The sequence below is a fragment of the Zootoca vivipara genome, chromosome 7 (assembly GCF_963506605.1).
Source record: "Zootoca vivipara chromosome 7, rZooViv1.1, whole genome shotgun sequence".
NCBI classification, from domain to species: Eukaryota; Metazoa; Chordata; class Lepidosauria; order Squamata; family Lacertidae; genus Zootoca; species Zootoca vivipara.
In genome coordinates, this window is record NC_083282.1 from 74,581,874 (window position 1) to 74,607,380 (window position 25,507).

A 25,507-nucleotide genomic window follows, 5' to 3' on the forward strand; every position below is an offset into this window, starting at 1 on the left:
GACGAAGTTGTTTCAGAAATTACAGGAGCAGACTTCCGCTCGTGCTCCTCGGGAGTTATGACTGACACGTACCATCATCCCCAAACCCCATGGGGAATTCGGCGGCTGCTAGGGGAGTAAAGCAGTCTCCCCACCCTCCCAGGTTGACGGGAGGGGCCACTGGCCCACAGATGTCCCTTAACCCACCCCGACCTTTTGAGGGGGTGGGGGGACCTGGGCCGAGAGCACCCAGGGGGGCCGGAACTCCTGGAGGCCACCCTATTCGAGCGCGAGTTCCATTATTTAAGAGAAATAATTGGATTTAAATTTATGGACATGCTTCAGAAGAAGGGGGAGAAGATACTGCCAGGAATTTTCAGCTGCTGAGTGATAAGAGATTCGAGGAAATACTACATCGAGAAAGAAGAATGATTGGGAACGAACGAAAAGGGAAGTGAACTCTTTATTTTTATTCTTCAAGATGCACTTACCACCTTCTCTGACGGACGGTCTTGTTGTTTGGAACAAATGAGAAACTATTAAACGAACTGTGTGGTTTGGAATTTATATAATAGAGGATTGATATTCTGTATGTTTTTGGAAGTTGTTTTGCCTAGCTGTAGGAGGAAAACCTCCCCAGTCGGCTGTGTGGTCTGGAGTTTGCCTGGATATCATCTGGACATTTATGGAGTGGATTTATGGGCTGTGTCGCACTTTGAATTTGAGAGATAAGAGGCTGTCTTATGGAGGATTCAGGCGGCAGAGGGCAGCTACAGGGCGGGAAAGCCATAAATTTGTTATAAGAGACTGTGTATATTGTTAACTGGCTGTGTTCTGCCTGGAAAGCTGTATTTCTGCGCTTGACAGACTTTTTGAGGAGAAGATGGAATACGATCTGAGTCTTTCAAGATGGCGATTGCTTGTACTTGATTGTCGACGCGGCCGGAGAGGCACTCCAGTCTAAGAGGGGATCTACGGGGAGGTTGGACTGGATAAAAAACCCACACAGAAGAACGACTTTGTCTCAAATCTCGTTTGCTGCTCATCTCAAAAGCTGTGATAAGAGAGGAGATAACATCTAGAGGATTTGATGGGAAAAGATCGGGAGTAGAATGAACTATGAGGAAGATTTGGACATTAGAACTAGGATGGCAGGGTGAAATGTTATTTAGAATCCCCAGATTCTGAAGCATGGGAAGTCAAAAAATTGTATGATTTGGCATATTTGGTTAAATTTATTGTATTTGTATAATTTTAAATAATTGATGTGATATAATTGGTTTGTAATTGGAAAATTTAATAAAAATTGTCTTTAAAAAAAAGAAATTACAGGAGCAATAGATTAAAAACACACCCACCTAGATTTATCTTCAGAGAGAATATAGGACACATTACAAAGATATAGTAAATTTAGTTACAGCTGAAATTATGAAATTGGAAGTGAAAGATCCACTGGTCTGTCAAACAAAACCCATCTCATCTGGAAATCAAAGTTCATGGTGCTCAAGGCTACTGCTGATGCAGAAGTATTTATTCCTATGTCAATAGTTCAAGAGGAAATGCTGCAAAGAGCCTCGGGTCCAGAATTTAGCATGGAAATTATTTTTAGCCCCTGGACCAACTGGGGGGGGGGAGTTCCTCTTAGGTTAATGACAGGCAGGTGTGGGGAACCTATGACCTTTCAAATGTTGCTGGACTACAACTCCAGTCATCCATGGTTATTGGTCATGTATGCTGGAGCTGAGGTCCAACAAAATCTGCCACTTCACAGGTTTCTCACTTGTCTTAGGATGTGTCTTTCTTTCAACACTGAGTAAACAAAACCAGCCCCTGCTTAAATATAATTAAGTGAATGGTTTCTAGGCGAAAGGGTATGATCTACAATCACACACATTCTTGATGCTGGATGGCAGAAGTGTTTCTTCAAGGTTCAGAGGACAAGATGAAGAACCCAGTATCAGTATATTCACATAACAAGGGCTGGGAGGGGTGGTGGAGCATATCTCCTACTATATCTGAATGGATTGAGAAAATTTGTTCCATAGTAATTATGATTAAGCTAACGTCTTACAAACACAAACCAGCCTAGCTGGTCTATGGAAAAAATTGTATTTTGGGTAATGTTTCGGAACAAGTTCAATGATAATGTCTACCCCTATGCTGCTTTCAACATGCTGTAACAGTAGTTCTTTTTGCTCTCTTTGGTTTATTCTTAATAATAATAATAATATGATATGCAACCAGACTGGATTGCCAGCTCTCATCTTTTAAAAATGAGGCACAATTAATCTGTAGCATATTTTACACCCTCACAATGAAACAGAAACATTAACACAGATTTGTTCTGAATTACATTCTACTCTTCTGAAGACAGACTTTCAAAAAAAAAGTGGGTGAACATGGCACATGTATTATATTTAGACAGCTAGATTTATATCCAAGATTCTTTTGCAGGCTCAGGGGAGATGACAAAGATATATATCTAAAATATGCCAAAATATTTTCTAAATATAGCATAGGAAGCTGCTTTACACGAAGCCAGATCACTGGTCCATTCTAGGTCAACACTGTCTGCACTGACTGGCAGCAGTCTCTCTCTCTCTCTCTCTCTCCCTCCCTCCCTCCCTCCCTCCCAAATACAATAGCCTAGGGTTATCCCAATGAAATTGGTTAGCAGCAGATTCAGGACAGACAGAACTACTTCCCTGCAGATCATTAGGTGCCCAAGTCTCGGTGATGGCTGTCAGATTAGAAAGGGATTAAACACAATTACAAAAAAGGGGGTCTATCTATGAGCAATAAACATAATGGCTACAGAGATCCTCCATGTTCAGAGGTAATGTGCTAATGGATATCAGATGCTGAGGAATAATGATTGGGGGGGGGGCAGGGGTCTCTGGCTTCATGCCCCAATTGGATCCAGCAGGCCACTGTAGGGAACAGGATGCTGAACTAGATAAAGTAGACATTTGGTGTAATCTAGAAGACTTACTCATAAAGGCCCAAAAATCCAATATAACCCAGATCTTAACTCTGCCCCCTCCTGCACACTAAAATCCATTGATTGATAAAAAATATGTTTTTGCTTGGTACCCAACAGACTGCAATGTTGGTGCTTCTGCAGAGGGCATTTCATAACCAGATGCAATTGCCTAGAATTACCTCTCCCTTATAAAGGCTGTTTGTACTTTGATGGAAAAAGTACATAGAGAAAAGCCTCAGCAGATGATTTTACAAAACTGGCAGGCTGATTTGGGAGGAGGCACTCCTTCAGGTATGGGATGCTATCTGCTTTCTGAATTGTAGCTCAAGGATACTCCTATTCATGCAGGCAGAAATAAAAAGGTTTCCAAGAGCGCTTACTGCATCATTTTATCAGAACATTAAAGGCCAATCCAATCTCTTGACTACCCAACAGATCAGACATGGCGAATCCCCTACTGTGAGCAGATGCCACAGTATGCCAACAAATGATGTAATGTTGCTGCAGGAAAATCCTTGCCACAGTACACTGAAGTATGAACTGGAGCAATAGGACACAGGGGAATCATTTTTGAATGCAGAATGTAAAAACTTACACTTCAATGTTTCACACAGCATTCCAAGAAAAAAAAGTTGCAGAAAATTCTGCTCTATGGTACTTGAAATAATAATAAAAAAGAATTGTTAAGATCCAGCTAATTCCTTCCTACCAGTTGTTAAAGCCAGTCATGAAATATGAACCACTTTGATGATATTAATGACCTCAATTCCATTGCATTTAAAATACCATTTAGTTATACTGATTATTAAAAACTATTTCCCCAAAAGACTGTTACACAAGGCTGATGAATTTTTACAGCTAAATCCATTTAACTGAATGTGAAAGGAACATTACTGTAGGAGTGATAAGGTGAAAAACAGAGCACTTGAAGCAATTTAGTGGGGCATAGCATATACAGACTCCGCAGACTGAATATGGCACAGGTCACCTTGCCAAGAAACAATTATAGCAAGAAAAATTAATACGGCAAAGGTAACAAGCTGTGCGAGGCTTCAGTACGAGCACAAAACTGTTTTAAAGCAATTTAATAAGGAACTTTCACGAGACTATTTTGTTGGAACAGTTGTGATGGAAAGGGCTACAACCAACTCAGTGGCAAAGCACACTTTACATAAAAGAGGTTCAGGTTTCCACCCACAGCATTTCCAGCTTGAAGAATTCACAGCAATGGTCTGGTGTAGTCTATACAAAATTTTAAAAAAATCCTTCCGGTAGCACCTTAGAGACCACCTAAGTTTGTCATTATGAGCTTTCGTGTGCATGCACACTTCTTCAGATACACTGAAACAGAAGTCTCCAGACCCTTATATATAGTGAGAGGGTGGGGAGGGGTGGTGGGAATGGGTATTTGACTGACCACCCTCTCACGGTGCCCTATTTAACTCACTTTGTTGAACGATTCTCTTTGCACACCAGAGCAGTAACATCTCTGCTTCTCTCACATCATCACAGGTGCCCCTACAGCTCCCAACTGTTACTCCCTCAGTTCCATATTTCCCTAGCCTATAGGTCCCTCTGCACTCTGTGTGGGTTGATGAGTGGGCTCTTTGTCTCCCATTCTTACTACCGGTACTCCTCCTTGCTGGGGTAGTAGCAGCTCACAAGGCTTTTATTTTCCCAGCATTTCACATACTGAGGAAGATTCAGGTGTGCATGGGCATGCATTGTATGCATACGCAGCCTGTGTAAATGGAGCCAGCTCCACCCTGCACCTCTGAATCCAGGAAGAAGGGGAGTGGTGTAATTTAGAGTGACACAGGTCCTTACCACTTCTGATTGGCTTTGATGGACCTTGCATGACTCCTGAAAAAAACAGAGCTGACATCACTTCTGGGTTCAGCACTGTGCGCGTGCGAGCGATTGTGCACATATCCGTCGTGCCTAAAACAGAGGTTGCCTATACAAGAAAACTTAAAGAAACCCTAAAGAGGCATGGAAGACTGCCTGATTCAAGGGCAGATTACCTATCCTGGAAGAATAGCACCTCGGGCGCACTGGTCAGAAGCCTGAACAAGATCTACCTGCATGGCAACGTTTTCGTCTCTGCAGGTTCCATTCCTTCCTGCATGTTTGGTAAAGCTGGGCAATGACTTGTAATATCTCCACTTGGTGTTGTTTTAAAACGACAAGAGGCAGACTACAAAATATCAAGCAACGACATCATTTCATATAGGCTAGCCAAGTGAACCCATGTACAGTGACTGTATGGTGAACATTTACCTGCCTGGTGAATTACCTGCCTGTTGAATTTCTTAGCGCTAATCCACAGCAAATCCAGGTTAGCCAACAAGTGGGTGCTCAACAGGAACCCACAAAAGAAGTTATCTGATGGGTGGCTATAGGATACACCCATTTCCAGAGGAGTCCAATTCACACATATTTTATGGGCACTCTCAGATGTGTGAAGTGGCCCTCATGAGAAGATACCATACTGTACTATAAATAATAATAATAATAATAATAATAATAATAATAATAATAATAATTTATTACTTATACCCCGCCCATCTGGCTGGGTTTCCCCCGCCACTCTGGGCGGCTTCCAACAATAGATTAAAATACAATAATTCATCAAATATTAAAAACTTCCCTAAACAGATGTCTTCTAAACAGATAGTTGTTTATTTCTTTGACATCTGATTGGTGGGCATTCCACAGGACGGGCCCCACTACCGAGAAGGCCCTCTGCTTGGTTCCCTGTAACTTCGCTTCTCGCAATGAGGGAACCGCCAGAAGGCCCTCGACGCTGGACCTCACTGTCTTTAATATCTGTCTTTAATATTCCTTATTGTCAGGGGGACATCACCCTGACCAGCACTTCCCCCCATCACCCTGACCAGCACTTCGCCCAGCGAGAGCGGTAGCAGCGGGTCAGGCGAGGGGAGTGAGGAGGGAAGCGGAATGGAGGGAAGGCTCAGTGAGGTACCAGAGCCCCTGCACTGCCCAAGCCAACTAGTGGAGGAAGGAAGGCTCAGCGATGTATCAGAGCCCCTACACCGCCCTAGCCCACAGCTGGAGGAGGGAGCACAGCCGCTTCCAGTGCCCGAATTGAGGCGTGCACCCAAACATAGGGTGAGAGGGTGGCGTTTGGGGGTGCCTAAGCTATTATGCTGGCCCCGAAGCAGACGGGCGCCATTGCCAGATTCTGCGAGTGACTAGGAGGTCATGTTTTCTGCTTTCTCTGCATTGTAAATAGTATGCACAATAAAACCTTTAAAGACAAAGCGGACTGGAGCGTCTTTACTTGAGAGTAGCCGCAACAATCCCCTGACACTTATCAACATTGGTAAGGGAGAAAACAAGTGTTCAGGTGGAAGAACAACACCCTACCCTTTCACAACTCAAGTTTTCCATTAAAAGCTGTGAAAGAGCACCCTCTTTTGGTTAAATGTTGTCAATGTCGTGCACTTTAGCAATATGTTCCATCAAGAACATTTTTTCATAGGTCGTTTTTCTATTTGAAAAGTTTTCAATCTCAGGTATAAAACACAAACTTCAAACTGCTGCTGCAGTAAAATTCACAACCCAATACAATTGGCTCACATGCAGCTGAAAACAGTAAATCAGACTAAGAGGCAGCATTTTAATCTCCATACTAAACCCCACGCCAACCTACCTGCAGCATTTAGAAGTGAGATAAAATAGACATCCTATGCGTCTAGGGTCACCAAAATGGCATTCATGGATGTAATAGGCGTCCCTGAAACTTCCCCTGGCACCCATGAAGCCTCTGAGCTTACCCATAACACTTAACTGCCCCCTTTGCTCTGCAATACAGTACAGTACAGTGGAACCTCAGTTTACAAACGCAATCCGTTCCACGGAGGCGTTCGTAAACAGAGGCATTCGCTCCCCGAAGGCACGCTTTTGCGCGTAGCGCCAATAGAGCACTTCTGCGCATGCGCACACTGCGCAGAAACGATCTGCGCATCCAACGCCACGGAACCATGATGTAAACACTTCTGGGTCCGCGGCGTTCGTAAACGGAGGCGTTCATAAACAGAGGTAGTTGTAAACCGAGGTTCCACTGTTTGTACTTTCAATGTTCAGTGTGGGACCTAAACACCTGAACACAAAGCAGAATGACCAAGTGGATAGGTAGGAAAACAGGGAAAGGAGCAATCTGTGAGACTGTGGAGAGGAAAACAACAGGGGGCTGGGGGGGGAGGGGTGCCTAGGAGTTAGTGGACTGCATGAAAGAGGGAGAAGTGCACCCTCTTGAAACTGCTTATTTTTCTCCAAGACTCTTCTCTCCACACCACCACCCCAGCCAACATGAAATTTCATCTCTCTGTATCAACTGAAGTGTAAAAAAATCCCAGATCTGGTGCTTTCCAGAGCTACCATGGCTCAGAAGCATGGCTCCGAGACACAATTCCTTGTGGATTTTCACATGGGATGCCATTCGGAACCACAAGCAAATCATATGTCACATTTACGTTCACAGATGTGTTAGTGAAATTTGTTGGTGGTTGTGTTGTCATCCTATGCAGACATCAAGGAGATTTATGTTCCTGTACAGTTGGCAAGCTCCAGATATGTAATTTGCAATTATAGTCTGCACAGCAAAAGGTTTGATTTGATGGGCAGGGGAAGATGACGACAATTTAAAATCTTGCAAATTGAATAGGATCCTTTCTAGTTCTACTATAAAGTCTTAGGAAAAGCAAGATGAATCTCCACTCTTGGGAAGCAACACACAGAAGGAACCTGTGGAAGAGGTATCCAACCAGAGGGGGGCAACCCTGAGTAACAGCTTGCAACCATCAGCAAGTGGTGAAGGATTCAAATTGATGAAAGTTACACAAGTTAAGAGGAGCTGCCTCTTGGGTCATCAAAATTGAAACAAGTTTCTAGGCTTCATCACAAAAGTACCACTTTTACTGCCATCAAAATAAAACCACCTGATTTGGGAAACCATTTGCTTTTAGCAAATATTATATAAAATAATATTTTCTAAAACTGGATATGGAACAACTGATTGGTTCAAAATTGGGAAAGGAGTACGACAGGGTTGTATATTGTCTCCTTGCTTATTTAACTTATGTGCAGAATTCATCATGCGAAAGGCTGAACTAGATGAATCCCAAGCCGGAATTAAGATTGCTGGAAGAAATATCAACAACCTCAGATATGCAGATGACACAACCTTGACGGCAGAAAGTGAGGAGGAATTAAAGAACCTTTTAATGAGGGTGAAAGAGGAGAGCACAAAATATGGTCTGAAGCTCAACATCAAAAAATCCAAGATCATGGCCACTGGCCCCATCACCTCCTGGCAAATAGAAGGGGAAGAAAGGGAGGCAGTGAGAGATTTTACTTTCTTGGGCTCCTTGATCACTGCAGATGGTGACAGCAGTCACAAAATTAAAAGACGCCTGCTTCTTGGGAGAAAAGCAATGACAAACCTAGACAGCATCTTAAAAAGCAGAGACATCACCTTGCCGACAAAGGTCCGTATAGTTAAAGCTATGGTTTTCCCAGTAGTGATGTATGGAAGTGAGAGCTGGACCATAAAGAAGGCTGATCGCCGAAGAATTGATGCTTTTGAGTTATGGTGCTGGAGGAGACTCTTGAGAGTCCCATGGACTGCAAGAAGATCAAACCTATCCATTCTGAAGGAAATCAGCCCTGAGTGCTCACTGGAAGGACAGATCGTGAAGCTGAGGCTCCAATACTTTGGCCACCTCATGAGAAGAGAAGACTCCCTGGAAAAGACCCTGATGTTGGGAAAGATTGAGGGCACTAGGAGAAGGGGACGACAGAGGACGAGATGGTTGGACAGTGTTCTCGAAGCTCCGAACATGAATTTGACCAAACTGCGGGAGGCAGTGAAAGACAGGAGTGCCTGGCGTGCTCTGGTCCATGGGCTCACGAAGAGTCGGACACGACTAAACGACTAAACAACAACAATAACAACAACAACAAATATAAAATAAGACTGTGGGAAAGAAATGATCAAATCACAAAGTAGTAGAATGGACTGAAGGCAAGTGGGGGAAGGGGGAATACATTTTAAATGTACCCTTATGCTTAGAAATAAATCCTGCAAGTAGGTGGGCTAGAACCTTTCTTATCTGCTCTTGGGGGTGGGTGGGATTTTTTTGTTTGCTTGCTTAACTTTGCTGGGCATCTGTAAAGGAAGAACATTAAAAACACAGCACCCACCATTTGTAGCCTCAAGTAGCAAAGATCATTATACTACCTCATGTGTGGTATAAGCTTAAGTGTAAGCTATAAAACAGCATGCTTAGTTTATTAATATTGTTAGTATAAAGCTATGTAAGCAACACAAGTTGGTTGGAATCAGCTGCCCCGCTTTGCTCCACAGCCCCAGCGTAATTGCACTTATCTGTGTGCTTTAACATGAGTTTTAGAGACCACAGCTAAACGGAAACATCTGCTTTCTACTTCCAGGACCTGACTACCACAGAAGGAAGAGAGAGACTGCAATGTATACTGCATGTACTCAATAAAATGGTTTTTGCAAAACACTGTTCAGTTGAATAACCCTTCCAACTCTACAATTCTATGAAAGTTTCATTTCTCATGTTACACTCCCTCTAGTGGTGGAATGGAGCATTTTTCAGAGAATGAAGAACCACAATGAGACAAAAACAGACCGTTGAACTTTCATTTTCTATAACCTACAACTGGATGTAGACCATGCTGTAATATCTTATCTTAACAATGAAGCAGACTCAGCCCAAATTCAAAGAACACAAACAAAAATACATTTTAAAACATTATTTTCTTAGATTCATAGAGGTCAGTCATCACTGATCAACATCATGGTAAGCAGGTATCACAGCTAGCTTGCTTTATGTTACAAACAAGTCAAACTTGTTTTTGATTAACAGGTAGGTATCTGAAGAAGTGTGCATGCACACGAAAGCGCATACCAAAATATAAACTTAGTTGGTCTTTAAGGTGCTACTGAAGGAATTTTTTAATTTTGCTTGTTTTTGATTGAAAGAACAATCCTTGATTATAAGTATGCCATGCCAAAGAAGCAATTACTAGTAATTCAAGTATATGAGTGGATACAACCTAGGAAAACCAACAGTATGTCAGACCAGCAGCTGCCTGCATTCTTGTTATTACTCTAACATGCAACCAACTGGCATATCATAATCACAAACATCTGTATGGCCCACATAGATTCAACAATCATTCCAGCCAGCTGCACAGGACCATCCTCTGAATTCCATCAAACACCAGGCACTTGCTGACTCAAGATTAGCTAGGCCACATAGACATTATATCCAAAGCAATTTGTGTTCTTGCATAGTTTCATGCGACTGATTCTATTAATGCAAAGCACTTCCCTTTTCCATTTACAGGAAGAGGCTTCTTCTTAGTACATAGCTGAACAAAGTTCATTTTCTCTTTTCCATTCTGTCCAGCCTCCTGCCACTCACAATGCATCAGAACAGTGGATCACAATTTAAGCTTTTCATCCCATATGGAAGAATATTTATCACCTGAGACTTAAGACATGGTTAGGCAACCCAAGGGTTTGGACATGTCACTTTTCCCTCAAATGCCACGTCACAAATGGCTTTGCAAAGTCCCCTTAGTTTCAATAGAACATTTCCCCCCTGTGGCCAATGTAATGGGCAAGCTCCCCGCTTTTTAACTCTGAGAAGTGTTTGCCAAGCAGTTTCCCCAAGAATTAGGAAATGGTTTCCAAGAAAGATAGTCTTCAGGAAATACTAGGGTTAAATTTCCCCATGCCTAGGGTAGCCTAGGAAGCCAGTCAAGAATCCAGACTCCAGTGTCAGTCAAGCAGGATGGCCCCACCATGGAAGTGGGCAAATGGTGTGGCAACATTTGAACTGTGCACCTATTTCTACTAGTACACAAATCATGAACTCATCCAAATTTGGGAAAGCTTCAGACTTCTGCTGCTTAAGCACATGTCATGACATCAAGGTTTTCAGCCTTCCCTCTCCCTCCCTCCTTCTGCTTCCACCAGTTTCTTGCAATAAGCACTTGAGATAAGCACCTGGACCTATGTCATTCCACAAGAACGTTTATGGCTTCTCTGCTCAGTCCTTCACCTATGTTCTATTTACATTCCATTTCTCATTAACATCAGCTCAGAAACCCTATGATGCTCCCAATGATGTCGTCAGGAGCACAACAGGGTCTGAACACTCCTCTTACCAACTCCCTTCCCCAATTGTACCTGAAGGAACTTCTTGAAACCTTGAATGGTGCCATGTTCCAGAGACCGCCCCACACTTTGCCACTGCCTTGTAAGTTGTGGAGGAAGAGTGTGTGTGCAATCAACAACAACCCCCAATAGGAGTAAAATCTAAATGTGAAAGAGCCTGAACTCAGCTAAAGGTTTCCAAACGGAGAAAAATTCTCCAAAACACCCATTCCAAATTTGTTGCCTGTCACTGCTGGCATGAGAAGGGCATCACATTGGCTGTCCCTGCTTTAAAGCTTAAAAGGCTGCACTTTATTATAATGAAAAATGCACTTACTCTTCATTGTACTCTCATCGTCTTCATCTTCAGCATTTATGACCATTGTTCCCAGTTGTGACTCTAAGGTGTCATTGTATTCTATCATGGTATCATCACTTGTTCCACAAGCAGCTCTGATTGTACCAGTCTGTTGTCCCTGTGCCCGCACCATGGTCCTAGAATCAGTTTCATCTTCTTCCTGAAAAGAGATGCGTCAGACTAAGCAAGGTATCAGTATTTCTCCAAGACAATGCAATTAGAATGGAAAGGAGTGTGTAATGTTAGTTTACATATCTGATTCTAGTTCGTTATCAGTTAGTAACTGTTTCTTTTCAATGGACAGCAAATATTGAACAGACAGCTTTGAAGATCAAAATCTGCTATTTAGTCAAGTTATACATTACCAGCAACAACACAGGAATGTTAAAAAGCCTTGCAAAAAGAAAAGAAAAGTTAACTGCAGAAATTTTAGAAGTTGAAGTAAAATTATTAGTGCAAACAAATGTTACATAATTTAGCAACAGATCGTAATGCTGAGATTCCACTTTCCTATAACAAATATTTTAAGTTTCCCTTCAAAATACCAATAACGATAGAGGATAGCGTTTTGGCAAAGGAAGCACCACACAAAGCTGTGAAATTACTTGATGAAGTCCTGAACTTATGCAATCCATCCACAAAGTGGGCTTGTATGCTGTGTCAGGCTCCTTGGAGGAAGGACGGGGTCAAAGTGTTAATAATAATAATAATAATGCATAATATTAGGCTTATTTTTGTTCAAAACTGTCTCTTAACTTTGAAGTTAGGGATTCTAAACAGATGCATGTTTTTAATTTGCCAACACGTATCATCTAGAACAGTGGCTCCCAAACGTCCAGGAAAAAAGACTTTGGCAATCCAACCCAGCATTGAACTCAATGTTTTAACTACAAGTGATTTTGGCTTCAGGCGCGATCCCCAGAATGTAGCCCCCACATAATTTGAGGTCTAACTGTATTTCACTACACTTTTAGCTATACAGTATATAACAGCCTTATTGGCTGTTTTCTACTTCCTTTGTTTTTAGAGTCTTGCTGTTCTTTCTATATTGCAAGAAAATTGCATTTTATTGTTGTGAACCACCTTAGGGGCGCCGAAAGGGGATATATAAACTACTTCTGTAATAAAAATTAGCCTAATGTGAAGTAAACAAGCCCGAATAAGCTACAGCAAGCTGCTTGTTCCTCACTTTCCTCTCTTCCTCCTCCATAGCCAAGAGAGAAATTCAGAAGGTCTCTCCTTTGCTTTTGCATAACATGCATTTCCAGTTTATGCATTTTTATAGAGCTATATCCCAAAGTATCTGGAAACCACCAGGTAAAGGGTGGCTTATTTGGAAAATGTGTTTACTGGTTTTCTGCTGATGCATCCCGATATCCGTTTGAAAAAACTGTTTATTCCTCTGGTCACATCTGGTCCCAACTCTGACCCACTTGGGCAATTTAAGGTCATTTCTGCAGCTCTCCGGAGTCTTAGGCATAATAATTATTATTATTTATTTATACCCCGCCCATTTGGCTGGGTTTCCCCCGCCCTGCCATCCAGGATCCTTATATTTCAAGGATAGAAAACGCCCCAATGTGCCAAATGTGACCCAGAAGGTTTCCCCCATTTGGCCCATGAGGCAATTTCCCCCAAACCACGCCCACCTGCCCCACTCCAGCTGTCATGTGTGATGTCAGGTATGGGGCTGGTAAAGTTGTGACTGGATCAGCTGATCGTGCAGCTGAACTCTGACAGGCAGGAGAGGTAACCAACCTGTTAATCACCTGACCTCTCTGACATCAGATGACAGACCTGACCCTGCCCACCTGCCAAAGTTGAGCCCCCAACTCTGCTACACTTGAACATAACAGGTATTGAACCTGGGACCCTTCTGCATGCACGGCATGTACTCTGCTATTGATGTAGAGCCCTTCCTTTTCATTTAAGTAAGAAGATTTCAAGCTGCCTTGCTTGCTCACTATATTTCACCAGTTACGGTTCGTTCCAAGGCCACTGACCTACCAAGGGACTTGGGCGTAATTTTTATCAGAAAGCAGACTTTAAAAACAGAAATTATGAACAGCCAACACAGCTAATAGAGAGGTACAGAGCAATGCTACTACAGGGAGGACAATGGTTAGGTAATTTTAGCACTCACTGAATTTTCTTCATCATCATGATACATCTCACGCTGTTGAGCTTCCTGAATTTTCAGTTTAATATCCATTGCTTCATTAATCAGGTCTCGTAGGATGAAAACTCCTTTGGCATTTTTTACAAATGGATGCTAAAGAAGACACGTTAAGAACGATGAACTTTGAACGAAATGTAGCAGCAAAAGATCTTAACCCTAAGCTATGTTAATCCCTTTAATTCTCTTGATTTTGTAATGCAAGTTTATTCAAGCATGGCAGCCCTGCCCAAACAATGCAATCTGCAAGGCAAATGCATTTCTACTATGTTATGTTTAAATACTTCAATAGCTTAGGACACAAAAAGGGACTACTAATGCCAAATGATCTGCCCAATTTTCCAAATGGGTGGAAAGAGGTAATAATTAATATGAAGATGAAAGTATGCATGTTAGTTTATATCTATACACGTTTTTTTATCAGCAACAGTGCATATTGTTCAGACAGCTAAGATATACAAGATTCCACGAAGTCTCCCCTGACTATGTAAATAGGAATTTTCTGAATTTTAATTTGGGAACAAGCCTCAGTGAACTGAGTTGCTTCTGAGTAAATATGCATAGGACCTGATATTTACAAAGCAGCTGCACAATCACCAAGCACAGAGGTATAAGGAATCAAATATAATCCAATCCCCTGCCCAAGAAACAGTATCCTATACCCAAAGCATTCCTGTTCAGTGTTCACTTTGCCTACTGATAACCCCCACCAGGCAGCAACATACTTTATTCTTTAAGCACTACAATCCAACTCTACTATCTAAAACTTAGAAGCACAAGGTGATCAGCAACAAAACTGCTACACTGGAAGGAGGACTGCCTGTCTATTTCTCCAATAGACAAAGAGGGAAAAACTTTTAATTTTATTTATTGCTTTACATTCCAACAGATACTGACCTGAAGCAGCTGTGTGGCAGTGGCTCTTTTTTCTGGACACTTCACAAGACACTGCTTTACAAAGTCTGTGAATTCGTCTGACCAGACTTCCGGCTTCCGGAATGTTGGAGGTGGATTCGTTGGAATCATGAAAATTGCCTACAAACAAAGTATATTTTTTTCCTACCTGCTGTTTACCTTGTTTTTTTTTTTTAAAAAAAGTATAAATCAAACAATGACCCCACTGAGAAAGATTTTGCAAGGGTCTGAAGGACCAAAGCTCTCGACAGTGTTGCACAGGGGATGGCTAATGATGACCCCAAGACAGAAACTGGAACCCTGAGAAGTGCCCACCTCCATTATAATTCTCCACCTCAGAGGGCCCACCAGTGGAATTGGTGGCAGGGCAGCCACCAATACATTGTACTGTTTCTTATGTGCTGCTTTTTATATTCAGAGGATAAGAGATATCTTTCAAGCTTACTAACTTCAATTGTATTCAAACTGTACTCTGCATAAGCTGGGTTCAAAATCAAAATGCTTCTGTTGTCATGGAACAACCGGACTACATACAGCCTTTGGCAGCTTTCCTTGCAGTCCCTTAAACCCCAGGAAGCCCTGCCCACTTTCCTCAACTGCTCAGCCGATTAGCCATCAGTTGGGTGGCAGGGAAAAGACTTATCAGCTTAGTGACTTTGGTTGTATTGGGATGGGGGGGGGCAGTTAAAAGCCTCCATTCTCCGGCAATTCCAGTGTATAAAAGATCAATGTACCCATGCTGTCTCAGAAGGCATGACGTGTGAGTGTCTCTGTGTGAAGCTAACTGAACACTGTTGTATAGAGCTGCAGTGGGAAGGAGGGATCAGCTGAAATCAATCAGAAGATCTTGCATTGGCGGAGCTCCACTCACGCAAGGTTCTTCCATCCAATTTTAGGCAACCCCCTCATCCCCAACTGCAGGCTCCTGTATGACAGAACCTGCAATGTTCAGAAGTTTCCTCCCAGACTCCGGGGAGAGGTTTTTCCTGGTGGGGGTTGAAAGAAAGACAGGTTTGTGCAAGCTGGCATCTGCTTAGGCAATCTGTTGGTACTAGATCACCATACTATCCTTTCCTTTGGAGAGTTTCCCTTCACCCATTGTGAAATTGATGTTAAGAGAACAGGCTAGTTTGGTGCTGTAAGGTCAAACAATGGATGTGTTGAGACAACCTTCTCTACACGTTAAAATAATGTGTGACATGGTTACAGGGCCACATGGGCTAGGCCCTCCCCCACTGATGTTCACATCCTCCATGTAGGGCCCCTCACAACACCTGCTGAATGCAAAAGCAGTAATGTGCAACCCTGTTGCCTCACCCCCTCAACAAATGACAGGGCATCCATAAGATCATGCAATGGCGTTTCTAAGAATTTAGATTCTCACATGTCCATTGAATTAAAACAGGACTTGTGGGTAGACATAGTTGAGATTGCACAGTTAAGTCCGGTGACCCAGCGCTTACCCGCATCGGGTGAATATCGGCATATGGTGGTTTTCCTTCCGCCATTTCAATGGCAGTAATGCCCAGAGACCAGATGTCCGCTAGACAATTGTATCCGATTTCTTGGATCACTTCAGGTGCCATCCAAAAAGGAGTTCCTATCACAGTGTTCCTTTTTGCCATGGTGTCCTAACAAAGGAAAGGAAACCCAGTCATAAAATGAAGTGCAGCGATTAAAAAAAAAAAACTCCGTCTGTGTTGGCGAAGGCTGAGGGGAGTTTGTAGTCCACAATATCTGGCGGGCATCAGACTGGAAACAACTGTCCTAGAGGTTATCCAGAGCACATGTTCTCTGTATCTAAAATGCGTTAGAATAACAATTAAATGAAATCTAATCCCCAACATAGTTAAGCCAACAGAAACAGATTACGTTTCATGAAAAAGAAATAGACGTTACTTCTACATCTATATATATATAAATGTAAAAGGTCCATGTTTGTACTCGATGACCTGTCTCCAACCCGCTTGACCGATTGCGTTGAAATTTGGAAACAATGTTCCAGTCCTATATGCGAGTGTTTGCATAAATTTAGATTTCACAGATGTGACACCTGTCACAGGAAAAACATGATTTTGTGAAAAAGAATAGCTCCCTCCAGTGGACGTCAAAGGAACAGGTGCCATTTCTTTAGTACCACCCACCCCCTCCCCCACCGCCAACGCCACCTCCACACCCAGGCCGGGCCTAGAGAGCAAGGTCAGACATTGAGAACCAGGCCACCCCTCCAAACTCAGGCCACACCCTGAAGCCAGCTCCACCACAGCGGAAACGGGAGACCCTCCCCAACATGACCTACAGGTACTCCCTACCCCCTCACCCACCGGGATCCACCAGGGGACCCACACAGAGCCTCCCGAAACTGTGAATGCGTTATAGGGGGGCAGACAGGGGTTGGGGGGGTCCCATCCTCCCCGTCCTGGGAAACGGGGCCCCTGACTAAGCCACAGCAACGCGTGGTGGGTACAGCTAGTTACAGAATATAAGTTTCACCATGGCTACACCATATTAGCTAGTGGCCCCCCATGCAAGTCCCTCAGGATCATAAAGCAAAACATGCAGACTGAAGGAGGACCAGCATTTCGCGAGGGCTGAGTAAGTCACAGCATCTGTGTAAACAATAGTAGCAGCAGCTTCAAGTAGTAGTAGCTCTGCCTATTCCTCCCAAGGCGTATGTGGTGGGGGCTGCCAGCTAACGTGCACCAGCTCCAAGAAACTAGATACTGAAACACAGGTGGAAAAATGTGTATAGACAATTTTTACTCACTGTGAGTTGGCCTGCTACCCCAAAATCCGCAAGTTTAGCATGCCCTTCTGTATTGAGTAGTATATTGCCAGCTTTGATGTCACGGTGTATTTTCCTCATGAAATGGAGGTATTCCAGCCCTTTGAGTGTTGATTGTATTATTGTAGCGATTTCATCTTCCATCAACTGAAGGAAGAAATGAACTACATTAACCAATACCAGCAACTAACTATTGCTAGGAGAGACTGCCAGTGTCCATTATAAATATACAAATGTTCCACCCATCTTACTACTCCAACTATTATTTATGCAAAATAATTGGGACTCAATATGAGAACTGGTATCAAACTGGTTCCTTTCCTTGACAAACTGACTGATAATAAATATACAATAATCACACACACACACACACACACACACACACACACACACACACCAAACTATGTCCAATCTGCATTTTGTAGGCCCCTATTGAAGCTCCTAGTTTCCCTGTACACTATGATGATCCCATCAAAACTCCACCACCCTAAATTATTATTTGCTACACAAAATGGACAGCGAGAAAGTGGGAGTTGGGAGTCTGACAACATCTGGAGGGTCACAGGTTCCTCTTTCCAGCTCTAAACTAACTAAGAATTGACATATCCTACTGTCTCCTAATATAATCAAGAGCCACCATGCATACACACAGCCAAATAAAACTGCAAACGCAATGCTTCCTTGAGAAGGTATATACACCCTGGGGGCCTAAAGAAGAGGCAGTAGAGAAGCTATGGACTCAGGCTGCTGTTGCCATCTCAACCGCAACAAGGAGAAGGAATACACTATGTACGTTAACATCTTATGTCACTCAAAGAAAACATCAAGTTAATTACCAAAAAGATTTAAATGCAATGCTATTTACTTAATTAATTTCATATATCGAGAGCATTCCTGATGCACCTCATCTCAAAGCGATTTACAACACAACAAAAACTATACACAAGACAAATGTGTATATAAAAACAGCAAAATCATTTGAGTGTACTCAGTACTCACACATACACAACCATCACTATATATAAAATCAATTCAAATCCAACAGATACCAGCTGAGATATTTAAAAACTCCACTTACGTAGAAAGCTTGCTAAAAGAGAAACATCTTGAATAGGCACCAAAAGTATAACAGAAAGGATTCCAAGTCCAACACTAGACATTAAAATGTCCTATATTAGCACTTGATGCTTTTGTCTGCAAAACATCACACATTTATTAAGATGCTGAAGGAACACCTACCGTTTTATTTCGCAGTCGAATAATATCAGACACAGATCCGGCACCGCAATATTCCATGACAATCCAGAGGTCCGTGTTCTTAAAATAGCTGCCATAGTATTTGACTACATGAGGACTAATAAAAATTAAGAGGTGTCACTGAAGTATACATTTTGCATTTACAAAAATGAAAATCAGACTTAGTACAATATTGTGGGGTCCTATTAAAAGTACAAACTTAGAAAAAGGAAATCCCCTTCCATAGCTCTGCTATTTCATTCATCTGTCGGAAGTGTGCATAGTGTATATTTCACTGGATAGAGTGAAAGAGCTTGATTTATTTGGTCTGCAGTGACTTCCCAATAGCTTAATGGGCAATACTCTACTAAAAAGGAAATAAAACCATTCAAAAAGAGCTATATCCTTTGAAGCAGTACCAAACATTGTCAGAGCTAAGGATTATATGAGAGACATTACCATAATAATGGTAACAGCCATTAGTTAGGGTAACAGCCAAACTCTGCAATGTTCTACTGTACCAGCATGACATGTAAGAAAAACCCTATGGCATCAAGCCACTGGCCCATCTAGTCCAGCATCCTATTCTCACAGCAACCAACCAGATATATTTGATAAGCTCACAAGCAGAAACTGAGTGAAATAGCAATTTTCCCACTTGTGATTCCCAGCAACTGGTTTTCAGAACCATATGACCCCTACAGTGAAGGGACATTTTACTTAATATGCACCACATTATATTATTTATATTTATATTACTTTCTATATAGCACATACTACTTAATAGTCATATGGCACATTTCAAGAGCACGCTCCATATTTTCTCAGTAACCCTTAAAAATTGCCCTAGAGTCACTGACGTGAGGGTGGAACTTTTCAATAGCAAGAATTGGTATGATAATAGTTTTCAGGGCCATTAGTTTTAAATTTAATGCAACAGGCATCTGCTCTTGAGCTGTCATGTCTTAAAAATACAAGTATTTCAATAGAAACACTTTCCAAGTAAAGATTTATTTAAACCACATTAAGGCTACAATGCACTCTTTTCTCACTCAACCATGTAAAATGTATTTCCTGCATGCTGCTTTTGCTGGAAGTTTGGGGGCACTCATGATAGATGAGAGGTGTTCTCCCCATTGGTGAGTGAAAATACGGACCAGTTGCACTTACCTATCACATTGTTGCATTATGGATATCTCTTTAATGATCTCCTGCAAGTCAGATTCAACGGGAACTTGCTTAATTGCAACAACCTGGCCTGTTTCTTTATGGATAGCTTTGAAAACGCTGCCATAGGACCTGTAACAAGAAATACAGGCTTTGAACACCGTAAGACGTGATACAGAAAGGAAAGACACTGAATCATATGCTAAAGTGCCCCCCACACTCAAGCACTCAACACTGCATGCAGAACTTGCATAAAGTTTAATATGGTACAAGCCTTGCTAAGTTGTTCAACAATCAAGGGTTGTGATGGGTACGTAACCACTGGCAATCACTTGCAGGATTTACATGATGCAGGTGAATTTACAATGTATAAAGCATTCTGGCAAGAGACAGGCGGGCTTTTTAATCCCAATTTTAAAATTAATAAACATTACACATAGTAACCACTGAATAAGCTGTCTACAGAACACTGTCACTTCTTGGTTTGTATAAGCAATACAATGAACAACAAGCTGTTTTGAAGCTTGTGGCACACATAAGAACCAGCACCTGCATGTCTCAGCGCATTTATTGCACTTTTTGTTACCTGCACTTACCCTTCTCCGAGTTTTTCTAGCACATCGAATACTTCTTCGGGTTGTTTCGTCAGGCTATCTTCATCTAATTTCCTTAGCTGCCTGTGGCAAAGGAAAGCAAATTCAGTTATGCTATGCAAATATCAAAGGAGGCTTTCATACATATATTTTAAAACTCATTGTCAGATGTAGGAGACAGTGTTCAATCAGGCTTATCAGTCATCATAATTCCTTAACAGCGCAAATAGCACTCTTCTAACCATACTGAGGGAAAGTCCCTATATCAAGGGTAGCCAAGGCAATGCCCTCCAGATGTTATTAGACTCCAAATGCCATCAACCCAGCCAGCATAGCCAATGGACAGGATCAAGCTGGGACTCCAACAACATCTGGAAGGCACTACATTGGCCTACATGGTACAAAAACAATGCAAAGAAGTTTAAGAGCAAGGAGAAGAGAGGCATTCAAAGCTTTGAGCCACAAAGGCTTTGGAAGTGATACCAGCCCTATAGCACCACTGAATCAGTGTTGTTGCAGTGGCTTTTTAAGGAGCCTATAGAAGCACAAGATCCATTTTCTCTTATAATCGCCCATATTTTCTGTTGCATTGCACCTTTCAGAGAACAATGCTGTTTAAAAAAAGTTTTTTTAAAAAATTGGGAGCATACTGAAATGTTCATTGTTCACTTTCAGAAGACATTCTATATTAATAAAAATTACTTGGAAGTAAAGAATGGAGCTATATGTTAGAGGTGCTAAACACAGATGGGGACCTACAACAGATACATTTTTTAACCAAACAGAAAGAAAATGTGAGTTATACTTCTCACATTTCAGAGACGGCCTTTTACCAAAAGTCCAAAATTAGTAGTAGCGAGTCCACATGTTTCTGAAAACCCAAAACATATGGCTTTCTGTATTATGTTCTGAATACATAAATAGCAAAGCACATATGTGGAATACACAACTTTCTAAAATGAAGGAACATGACTAAGATTTCAACCCAGGAAATGGTGAAATACCAGAACTAGCTTCAGCGATAAGCATTAAGACCACAGAACCTGCTCTTGTTTGAAACAGATGTCAACAAATATGCCTAGGTCATGATTTCTAGTTAATACTGGTGAAAAATGTATTAGTACATTGTGTACTGATATTCTGGACAAGTACCGGTACTAATCCAAGTACTGCATAAGTAGTTTTAGAAGCCAGTTTCCTGTTAAGGCACAATCTTAGAAGTAGGGTTGGTTATTTACTTGGTTAAAATACTGCTGGAATACTGAGAGATAAGTAAGAAGGGAGAGGGAAGTGACATGCTAACTTCGAAATCCAACTATTTATGCGAACATCCACATTAGCAACTTTAATAGACAGAGACAGTTTTTAAATTTTTAAATACTGCACACGAGTAAGCCACTTTCTCCCATTCATACACACCACCTTCACGGAACAACCAACCTTGCTTAAAAAGCTGGACCCTACTTAAAAGTTGTTGCACTTCCATTTGATCATTATAACCCGTTAGCAACATCTGAATTTGGAAAAGCACATATAAAAATGAAGCCAGAAGCAGCAAGCTGATTAACTGTACCAACGATACTCACTATTTCAGTTATGTTATTAGCAACCTATATTGGTAGAAGAATAAATTTTCAGTATGGATTTCTTTAATTTGGTCACCACAAAAAAAGTTCTAGTTAAGAATAGAGGAAACCTACATATTACCATCAGCAGAAGCAAAATGTGTGGTGGGAGTGGAGAGAGGTTAGAAAGGGGGGAGTGCTCTCTACACCACAAAACAAAGGAAGCAGCCTCTTTTGCTCATCATGCAAATGGGCTACCCAAAAAAAGAAAAAAAAGCAGCTGCGTGTCAGCATGAACCAGATACTTCTGTGAGCTCCTCTGTGGGGTTTTATTAACCTGATTCACTTACAGCCTGTGCTGAAACAACAAGACAAAAATCCCAAATTGTAACTGGCCTCTTAGCCAAAATGTTAGTATATCCTTTATATCATACTTGTATCCAAAGGAGAAACATAGAGCTGGTCCAGATGCAACCATAAACCATAGTTTATGAGAATGTGCCTTGTTTACACCACCAGGTGCCATAGAAAAGCACTAGACATATCAAGAGATCCAACGCACCCTGGTCACCATTTCTTTCAGCTCCTGCCATCGGGACGGAGATACAGTATAGAACAATGCAGGCAAGAACAAGCCGTCTCAGGAACAGTTTCTTCTCTAGAGCGATTTTGGCCTTAAATGGAAAGCCTGGACTTTGAAGTCATCTTATTTTTCTTGTTATTTTGTATTATATTTACTGTTTTTAATTAGGTTTTTGTAATTTTGGATTATGCGGAATGCTTTATCGGAGTGGATGTAGCAACAGAGTAATTTCGTTGTTCCCGCAAGGGGACAATGACAATAAAGATATCTTATCTTATCTTATCTTATTAGTGGGAGCAAGTAAAATTCAAACCACAGTTCATGAATATGGCTTGTTTTCACAAACCATAGTTAAAATTAGCCAAAGCTTAGGGTTCAGACATAACACCAAATGGCAGTTAACAGAAAATGGAAACAGGCATTTTTAATCTCCTTGGGACTGTGTTGGAGAGAGAAGAAGGCAGCATTAAAGTCCAGGAGGGTGAGGGGGAGAGAGACTGTTTTCCTAATGCTAAATGATTACAGCCTGAAAAAAATACAACTGAAAAGCAACCACAAAACATGTTATCAGGCATTACTGTTTGAATAAGCATGAGCCTGGGGAGTGTGGGGGAAGTTATGATAAGGCCACTGACATTATCACATTGAATACATATGTGGACCCACCCTAGGAGACATCACAATTAAATGAAGTAAAATTTACTTCTTTAACAACAATCCATTTCTACCAGCCACATCGCACATCGTAACTGTGAGAAACAGATAAAGTTGCACACATTATGTTACACAGTGGTACCTCTGGTTACAAATGCTTTGGGTTACAAACGCTTCAGTTACAAGCTCCACTAACCCAGAGCTTGTAACTGCTCCTGGTTGCGAACTTTGCCCCAGGATGCGAACAGAAAGCAGGAGGCCCCATTAGCGAAAGCGCGCCTCAGGATAAGAACGGTTTCAGCTTAAGAACGGAGCTCCGGAATGAATTAAGTTCGTAACTAGAGGTACCACTGTAAATAACAAGTTTTACTTTTAAAAACTGACAGGCAACACTCATGCCTTTCTAGGCCCATGGGGGGGGGGGGAGTCGAGTCATTTGTTCTCTGAGGGATCTGGTCTAACTTCCTTAATTTTCTCAACTCAGAAAGACATTTAAAAACCAAATATTGTATTAAGACATCATTCCAGAACGTATTGCTTATGAACCCTGTGACGAAATTCACAGAACTATGCTTACTCTAAAACAGCCTAAGGAAGAGAAAGCATATTTGTCCATCTTTCTTTATTTCAACAAATCAACATGCTATTCTGCTTTCTGTGGTGACAGCTTTCTGCCAGCTGATAGAACATAAAAGATAATGATCTATCTTTTCAGTCAGTACTGCGACCAAAGCCTAACAATACTTTGGAAGCATTATGTTAACAGTTCAGCCATCTTTGACTAATAAATGACAGAAGGTGATTCTTGAAGAATTAGTCTCTAACCGTATTAATCCTTGTTTCAATTCTGTTCTATGGTCATGGTTAATCAAGGATCTTAAGAGTTTTGTCATCTAGAACTTCTCATTATGCACCAGACTTCCTTGTTCACTTCTGTTCGCCATGCTCCTCAAATGAGCAATAAGCATTTGCAAAAAGAGGCCAACACTTCCTATTTGGGGCTGATGAACACACACTTCCTACATGCAGTCAGGTGTTTGCATGTTTGAGTTGGCTTACACCTCATTTTCATGTAGGTTGTATGTAACATGAAATAATTCAGTAAAAACAATGCAAAGCTTTAGGTTCATGGAAGACTGCAGGCTCTGCATGCATGCACAAGGTCCCAGGATGAATCCCTGGCATCTCAGACACCTGGGGACACCCCCACTCCCCAAGAGCTTTGAGACCTGCTACCAGATAATAATTGGCAAAGACATATCAGCATCTGAATCAGGATGACATCTTCACATGTTTTCCTGCCCAGATCTAAGGTTTGTCACACTGTTAAAATAATCCACTTTGTTTTATGCTTGGGCTTTAAGAGGAAGAAACAGAGCACAGTTACAGAAGAAAATGGGAACAGTCACCCATATAGCAACATAAATAAATGAGATTATAAACTGGTTGCGTTTTGAAGTTTAGGGTTAAAGGCGAGTCCTGGTCTTAAGTCAACAGCTGAAGACCTCAATTCAGAGCGACCACCAAAACACTCATTTGCAAACTCTTCATCTCTTCAGGGGCCAACTTTTCAAGTTGCTACAGCAGGCGAGCAATTGCAAATGAAATGTAAAGGCATCCTAAAAAAAAGGAAGTGGGGTGAATCCCAACCACCTACATCACTTTGCAACCCCAGTTTAAACAGAGAACTCTAGGACACAGGCAGTTCCCAAAAAGGATTTGTTTTTGTTTGTTTTGTTTTGCCTATGGGCGGCTATTTGTTCCCATTGCTTTTGCATTTAGCTAACTCTGGACAGCGCGCGCGAACTCCGACGGAAGGTGCGAGGAGGACAGCAGTTAAGACGAAGGAGCGCGTTTCCCAGGAGGAAGCGGAGGAGAAGGGGCGGGGGTGGGAAAGGGCCTACGGTAAGTCCTAAGAGGAAGAGAAGTGCACCGACCCGCCTCGGTAACCTACATGCACCCAGGTCGCCTCCTCCCACCCCGACCATCACCGCGCATCTCTTCCCCTCTGGCTTCTCACCGGCGCGGGTGGCGCAGCTGCACAGTCTCCATGGCCGCCTGACGAAAGTCGCCGCCGCCTGACCGGGATGGCGAGGGTGGGTGGGCGCGCGCGCGCTTTCCCCCTCCTCACGGCCGCTCCATCTCCGCCGCCCTCCTTCTGCTCTGCCCGCTCGCGCTGAGTCCCTCGGCCCCGCCTCCCGAGCGCCAAAGGCACTTCCGCCTCGCAGCTGCCGCCGCCGCTGCCTCCTACTCTCAGAACCCCGCCCTCCCCGCAGGCAAGCACCAGCCGGAAAC

At 42.2% G+C, this 25,507-nt stretch overlaps 1 protein-coding gene across 1 annotated transcript in view; it reads right to left on the reverse strand.

Annotated features, from left to right (window-relative positions):
- The window catches only part of STK4 (serine/threonine kinase 4), a 77,678-nt gene extending 52,287 nt beyond the window's left edge, over nt 1–25,391 (reverse strand). Inside the window, exons 1-9 of the mRNA XM_035122210.2 lie at nt 25,233–25,391; nt 20,414–20,494; nt 19,821–19,949; nt 18,654–18,768; nt 17,397–17,561; nt 16,093–16,260; nt 14,612–14,749; nt 13,682–13,810; nt 11,518–11,698 (exon numbers count right to left, since the gene is read on the reverse strand). Coding sequence (XP_034978101.1) covers nt 11,518–11,698; nt 13,682–13,810; nt 14,612–14,749; nt 16,093–16,260; nt 17,397–17,561; nt 18,654–18,768; nt 19,821–19,949; nt 20,414–20,494; nt 25,233–25,264 — 1,138 coding nt within the window. The 5' untranslated portion in view covers nt 25,265–25,391. The remainder of the gene's footprint in view (nt 1–11,517; nt 11,699–13,681; nt 13,811–14,611; nt 14,750–16,092; nt 16,261–17,396; nt 17,562–18,653; nt 18,769–19,820; nt 19,950–20,413; nt 20,495–25,232) is intronic.
- Between the last annotated feature and the right edge of the window lie 116 nt (nt 25,392–25,507).